This window comes from Hevea brasiliensis, chromosome 15 (genome assembly GCF_030052815.1).
Source record: "Hevea brasiliensis isolate MT/VB/25A 57/8 chromosome 15, ASM3005281v1, whole genome shotgun sequence".
Classification (NCBI taxonomy): Eukaryota; Viridiplantae; Streptophyta; class Magnoliopsida; order Malpighiales; family Euphorbiaceae; genus Hevea; species Hevea brasiliensis.
This window is the reverse complement of record NC_079507.1, coordinates 9554078-9561298: the sequence shown is the minus strand read 5'-3', so window position 1 is coordinate 9561298 and position 7221 is coordinate 9554078. Positions and strand designations below refer to the sequence as shown.

Genomic DNA, 7221 nt, shown 5'->3' with positions numbered 1-7221 from the left:
AAAGTCTGGCACAGGTTGGATTTAAGAGAGCTGCATAAGGGATCAGCTCCCATATATTATTATTGATATTAATGGGTGTGTGAGTACTCCAAATTACCTTTTTGATGTTGTGATATGAAATTATTGCTGATGTTGCATTTCACTCTACAGGGTGCATTAGTTTTAGATAGTTATAGAGATTATGGTTAAAATTGATATTTTACTCTCTGAGTCGAACGCTCACTCCTGTTCATTATTTTTCAGGCTACAGGAGGATTTTATTGTGGTTAACCTGCTTTTCTCCTTCGCAGGTTGTCTATTAATATTTATGTAATTTTATTAACTCTTAGAATTTCCGCATGTGTTAGAAGTATTTATTTGATTGGGTCTGTAATATTATTATCATGTTGGACCTGTAGACACATAATTTTATGCATGTTCGATGGGTTGGATGAGGGAGCTGAGCTCCCATTTATTTTATGATGATATGAGTATGTGGAGGGTGAGCTGAGCTCCTCAGTTGATTATTTATTGTGTTTACAGGTCGGGTGAGTCAAAAACTCTCCGTTTGAAAAGTCCATTTTATGGCCGGACTCTTTCCGGTTGATTTCCTGAAATTGGGCTTAAATGGGCCTTAGAGTTTAGTTAATGAATAGTTAGGCTTACTACAGGCCTCGAGGGCTTTAGGCTGGACCAGGTCCTAGTGCCGGTCCGGCCCATAGGTTGGGTCGTGACCCTCTCTATGGATCACACACTGAAGGAGTGGTGAGTTGTTTTTTTTTTCAAAAAATTAATATTAATTACCTTAAAATCTTTTAAAATTTAGTTAATTACAAATAAGTCCATAGTTAAAAATATTCTTCCTTTGTTAACAAAAATTAAAATGATTATTACTTTAAAATCCTTAAAAATTTTGATTAACTGCAAATAAGTCCCTAATTAAAATAAGATAAATTATAATTTAATATAAAAAATTTAACAAAACATACATATTAATCCCTATATTAGTTATTTTGTAAAATTAACTATATTAATTATGTTAAAAATTTTAATATGCAATTTACAATTTTTTAATTTGTAAAATGAAAAATTTATACGAATAAAATTTTAAATTTTGCCTCATCAGAGATTATTTTATAAATTTATTAAAATGTCAAGGACTAAATAAATAGATCTTAAAAATGCAAAAACTAATCTATAGATTTTACTAAATTTCAAGGACTAAATTATTATTTATCTATAAAATATTATTTCTTATTCATAAAAATTAAAATATTAAATAATATTTTAATATAAAAAAATATTTTTGGTTGGGGCATGTGCAATTCACTTAATTAGTGAGAGGCAAATTTGAGCTCAAATTGAAACTTTCAATAAATTGAGCTAAAAACGTAAAAATAGGTTGGGACGTTGACAAAAAGTTAGGAGCAAAAATGGGATTGTTATTATTATTATTATTATAAACAAAAAAATAACTTATGATCATTGAGGTGATTGATTTAAGAGTGACCTCAAACTTATTTAGCCAAAATTTAATAGTTAATGTTTTATAATTTTAATATTTTAAATAGCAATATAAAAATGACGATTTTTTTTCCCTTAACAATGATTTAGTAGCCAGATTAAATTTGAGTTAAATTTTCACTATCCCGTTTCCGATAAATAGTTGATATCTTAAGCCATTTGACACAAATCAATTTTTTTTCTTCTCACCAAATATTATCTTTTTATTTAATCACTCTTAAATTTCTTTACATTTACTCTACTATTTTTATTATTTTTTTCAAAAGTTGTTGATTCCAATTCATAAATTTTATTTATATTTATGTTGATTCCTGTTTTCTCATGATAGTAGGAAGAGTTCATTGAATCTTAAAGGATAGCTGCTTGTGTTAGAATACATATTCTCTATATAAATTACCTAAATACACAATTTACACTATACAGTTAATATAATTTCTTTCTAAAAAGTTGATAATTACATTTCAATTTTCACTACGAAAGGGCTAACAATTTTTATTATTTGATATATATATATATATATATATATATATATATATATATATATATATATATATATATATATATATATATAAGAATATCAAAGATAGATAAAAATAGAATAACATAAAAAATTTGACCATAAGCAAATAAAAGTTAGATTATTAAAATTATGAGATATATTTTTCATAAACAACGGAGATTTTACGAGTATGAAGTTAGCTTCACTTGACAAGGAAAAAATCAGTTGACAGGGAATACATTTTTAAGAAGAACATTGAAGAAATATTAGCTGAAACCAATTTGAAAAATAGGATCTATAAATTTGATTAATGAATCAATATTAAAATAGTCTAAATTTGTAATCCTATCAGATTAAGTAGTCGAAATTTGTAATCCTATCAGATTAAGTAGTTATTCGGTGTCACGCAATTTATTTGACTAGCAGAATTTTTTTTGAAAATTAAATTAATTAAAAGAAAATTTTGAATAAAAATTAATTTAATAATAAGAATTTATCACTATTTAAAAGAATAAGTAAATTAAGGAATGAAATTTATATTGAGAGAGAGACACACAATCATGGCACGATTATGCAAGAAAAAAAAAATCTAATTATTTTAAAATTCTTATGAAATTAAAACATGTTAAATGTAACTTTAAACTACCCAAAATTTGTTTTCCCTATCTAGTATGAAATATCTTAATTTTCACTTAAGATGTTTATGTGGCAACCATTTAACAGAGAGACTTCTACTATTAACAGCAATTATTAGCTATTAATTATCAGTTACCATGCTACTATCTATAAAAGCTATAGAGGAATTATTCAATGCACTTAGTGCACATATTTCCTCTCACACATTTCTCGTGACATATTTCCGGCACATTTACTTCTAACAACAGTCCATAACTCATATATATATATATATATATATATATATATATATATATATTTATTTATTTATTTACATGATCATTGTCAATTTCCCACAACGATATTCTAAAAGGATGTGTGATCAAAGGTTAATTCATTTTGAGTCACTAAGCTTGGATAATAAGTAGAGGCAACCAGAGCAAAGGAGAACAGAAGCTGAGAAGCAAAGTAAATCCATGGGAGAGTGTATAACTGCTGTCTTACTTTTTTCAAAGAAACCAATCAGAAGCAGCATCACAATGACATGGCCTAGTTTAGTTTTCAGCTCATTCACAGTTTTTATTTCTAACCATCTTGGCCGTTCCTGCACATGAAGAAAGGTAAATAAAGGATAACAAAAATAATAATAAAACTGTCCCTTTGTTTGGATTGAGAGAAATGGAGAGAATATAAAATGAAAATAAATTTGAATTCTCTCAATTCTTTGTTTGGACATCAAATAGATGAGAGAAAGGACAAGAGATGAGAAATTCCATTTCTCAACTCCTTTGTAATTAACACATAACATTTCTCTTCAAATTGGTGGGAAATGGAGAGAAAATGGTATAATTTATAATAAAATACATAAATGCCTTTCTACAATATACTAGACATAAGATTAAAAAAAAAAAGTATAATAGTTATTCTCCTCTTTTCTTGTAAGAGAGAAATTGCATTTTTTTTTTCTCTATTCTACTAATCTATCTAAACAAGACAAAGTAAATTAAATTTTCTTTCTGTTCTTTTCTCTTCATTTCTCTTATTTAATTTCTTTGCAATTCTCCTGCACAATTAAGGATCCAAACAAGGGTTTTTATGTATTTTTGGAAATTTTCTTTTATCACAAAACATAGTTGCAATTGTGCCCAAATGTCCAAAAGCGGTAACATTTTTTATTTTAATTTTGACCAACGTTTACCATATGCAGAATAGCAACTAAGCTCCAAGGTCAAGATAAATATGTCAAAAATAAAAGGTTTGGACAAAATCACTAAAATACACAGTGTTTGAAGCGTTTTACCACTACATCAAAATGTTGAAGATAAAAAGGATCTTATATACATAGATTTTCACAAGGAGCATGGTAAAAGATGAATGAAACTTGTATTGAAATTTTAAGTAAAATACTCAGCATATGACATCATTAGAGCTGAATCAAAGAAAAGTGTAACACTATTTATACATTCATTACTGTCATATTTGTTTCATATGATGTTGAAGTATGATGTTAATTTTCCTATTTCCCTTTTGGGTGCAATAAGAATTTTATTTTATTAATTATTACTTTTTAATCTTTCTCTTCACCTTCTCCACGCAAAACTCCTCAATTAAGATGATTGTCATAATTTCCCTTTTAGATAATACGATATCTTCCAATTAACGATCATAAATTCCACAATAATGCGAAGTATACTACCTGTCAACAAAAAGCTGCAAATTCTACAAACCACTAGATGCACTAAATTACAGGCATTGCTGAAGCATGAAAATTTCTAAAAATCTAGAGAAATTTGAGACTTACCTTTAAGGTGAATAATCCAAATAAATTTGATCTATGAGGTACTCTTTTCCCTGACAACAGTTTAGCAGTGTCAAGATTGCTAATAAAAAGCTCATAGAGACCCATTCCAAACACCAGCATAACTGTTCCTAAAAGATAGACATCTGAAAATGCATTAAATTTATAATCAGTCACTTGGTTAAGAAAGTTTGGCAGGAAGTCATATTATATATATTTACTATTTAACATGCAAAAACAAAAGAACTTGATGACATTTAAAATGGATGAAAATCCAATTTATATCCTGCAACAATTCCAAGTATAGTGACTCATAGATGAAGCCAATTATCAAATATATTTGCCATCTCATTTATTTAATTTTGATTCCTACTGTAGGAAGATCATTCCAATCCAAGGTTTATAGCAGAACCATATGTGCAAAACCACTGCTATAAATCATAGTATCAAAATGATCTTGGCTAAAATGGAATTGTATCTATTGCATTGAGTATACAAGGCACATTTTAACAAATCTGGTGCAGAAGTTTCAGCTAATGAAATATTTGAGAATTGATATTAGCTACCGCCAGTAGCCATAAATAGCTTACACTGTTGAACCCAAAAGAAAAAAGTTACAGTAAGGCAAAGAATTCAGTGCAAATGCATAGCAAAACACCAGCAGCATAGCTAGTCCTTTAGAGGAAGGTGGGGTAAGGTTAAGCAGAAAAGCAGTTTGATCATTGTCCATTGATGTAAACTTCCACACAATTCAATTGTAAATAAGAACTCATGTCAAAGGGATTAACAGTTTATATTATAAAATTCACCAGCATACTGCCACTGGTCATGGATGAGTTAACAATGCATATCTAAGAAAATATTCCTTTGTGCAGATGATGTAGTTTTATTAATAGATGAAACCTGCATAATTAACAGGAAGTTAAAGAATTATTAGCACCATTGGTTTAGGTAAAACTAAAACGGAGCACATACTTGCAACTTTAGCAATGGAAGGGGAAGCAATCAAAGTGTTGTTAGCTTAGACGGGTGCAGAGTTCCCACAAGGAAATTAGCAGATTACAATCATAAGTTCACCAAACCAGCAATTAGGACTATAGAATCAACAATGCTATAACAAATTGATAAACACTCACCTATGGCCTCTACCAGCAATATGATCACTTTACCACGATTCACAAAGTATTCCATGAAAGATGACACAACATAAGTACATCCCTGCATATCAAACAAAGTAACATAGAACAATGAACTATAAAACATTTAGCAAGTGTGGGGTATGGCCCTATTCAATTGCAAAGAATTGGGACTATTTTGTAGAAAAATTCCACAGCGAAAACTGAAAAATGGAGTTCCATGTTCAAATGTAACATTTGTTGTCTAAATGGGCAAGTGCAAACCAATTTTTAAAATTTTCCAAGTCATCAAGTTGAAGTAGTTTTTCAGAATTTCCCTTAGCCAAAGAAGACGGGAAACATGAAAGCTTCATTAGTTCTCCATTTTGTCATCAAATTCAAATGACATGGGTTCAAGTTCCAAGAATACCTTTTTTCACTCTATTTTCTTCTTTTTTCTTTTTTATCATTTTTCTCTCTTACGCAGACTGATTTTCTTTTTTTATTTTTTGGCTTACAGAGGCAGGGCCTAGCTCTGTATCGACAATAAGGATTACATTAAATATTAATCCACTTTCAAATTAAAAGAGATGGATGAAGTTTACCTTCACAAAACACAGAATTGATCCAATCAAGGAACCAAAAACCCCAAGAATAGCCAAGAACCGGCATCTATAAATAACCTACACATCATTTAGGAAAAGAATTGGGGAAGGCAATAAAAGTCTGGATTATTGAGGTTGCATTTATGAAGTTCATCCACAAGAATCGTTTTCAAGATTCAATAAACAACCATAAGTGTATAAAACATGATATCACCTTCTCTATGTCCTCCTCCACAGCCAGCAAACTCTGTATCTTTGAAGCAATTACGGGAGAAGAAGAAGAAGAAGAAGAAGAAGAAGAAGAAGTAGAAGTCTGTGCAGCTTGTGATGCTAAAGGAACATCAGCTCTAGAACATTTGGTGATGGTCAGTGGAAATCTAACACCAGAAGGATGACATCCAGAAACCCTTCTGGAAATTGGTGACAAATAGGTGGTTCTGATAAAGAAAGGAGAGATTTTGACGAGAGAAGTGGTGGAAAGATTCATGGTGGATGAAAAATGAGAAGTTTTGGCATGAATGAATGTTGCAGAGACCTTAGTGAGGACTGTATTAGATTTTGTAAATTTGTGTTAGATTCATTCAAGGCCACGTAGGGTTTAAATGATTAACTCTGTTTTCTTCATTGTTTGTTTGTTTGTTTGTTTTGGAAAAGACAGAAAATGGAGAGGGGGAAATAATATCTTTAACTTTTTTTTTAATTATTATTTTAACTCGTTTTTATTACCAAAGAAAAATCAAAATTTATTGCGTTTACACTAAAATGTAATTTTTTTATTCAGGTCATGATAAATTAAATTATTTTTTAAATTAATTTATTTAATTTTATTTTATTAATTTAATTATAAAATTTAAATTAATTATTTTTTTTATTATTCGTTAGAAGTCAACCATTGATGAAAGTTACTTACTAGTGAAGAGTTATGAAAATAAGTAATTAGTGGAAATTAGCTGTTGTAAAGTGAGTTTCAAGCAATTGTAAAACTGTGTCCGCACCAAATGTGAAGTGGTACAAGTTTTAGAATGTTTCCCGTATAGTTATAAATAACATCGGCAATGCTGTGGGAAAGGTCCAATCAAATCAACA

General features: G+C 29.3%; 1 protein-coding gene across 3 annotated transcripts; it reads right to left on the bottom strand.

Annotated features, from left to right (window-relative positions):
• Positions 1-2717: 2717 nt before the first annotated feature.
• LOC110669905 (uncharacterized) lies at positions 2718-6763 on the bottom strand. 3 transcript variants are annotated; one of them, XR_009144223.1, is made up of 6 exons: positions 6350-6757; positions 6136-6213; positions 5552-5633; positions 4419-4561; positions 2952-3221; positions 2718-2913 (listed from the first exon to the last, which is right to left on the bottom strand). XR_009144223.1 is itself a non-coding variant. In XM_021831775.2 (5 exons), exons 1-5 carry the CDS (start codon positions 6620-6622, stop codon positions 3012-3014), a joined length of 693 nt encoding a protein of 230 aa, XP_021687467.2. In that variant the 5' UTR covers positions 6623-6763; the 3' UTR covers positions 2937-3011. The 3 variants fall into 3 exon arrangements, 2 of the variants coding, with proteins under 2 accessions (XP_021687467.2, XP_057992600.1); XM_021831775.2 differs by lacking the exon at positions 2718-2913 and having other exon boundaries at positions 2937-3221; positions 4419-4468; positions 6350-6763; XM_058136617.1 differs by lacking the exon at positions 2718-2913 and having other exon boundaries at positions 2937-3221.
• Positions 6764-7221: the final 458 nt, after the last annotated feature.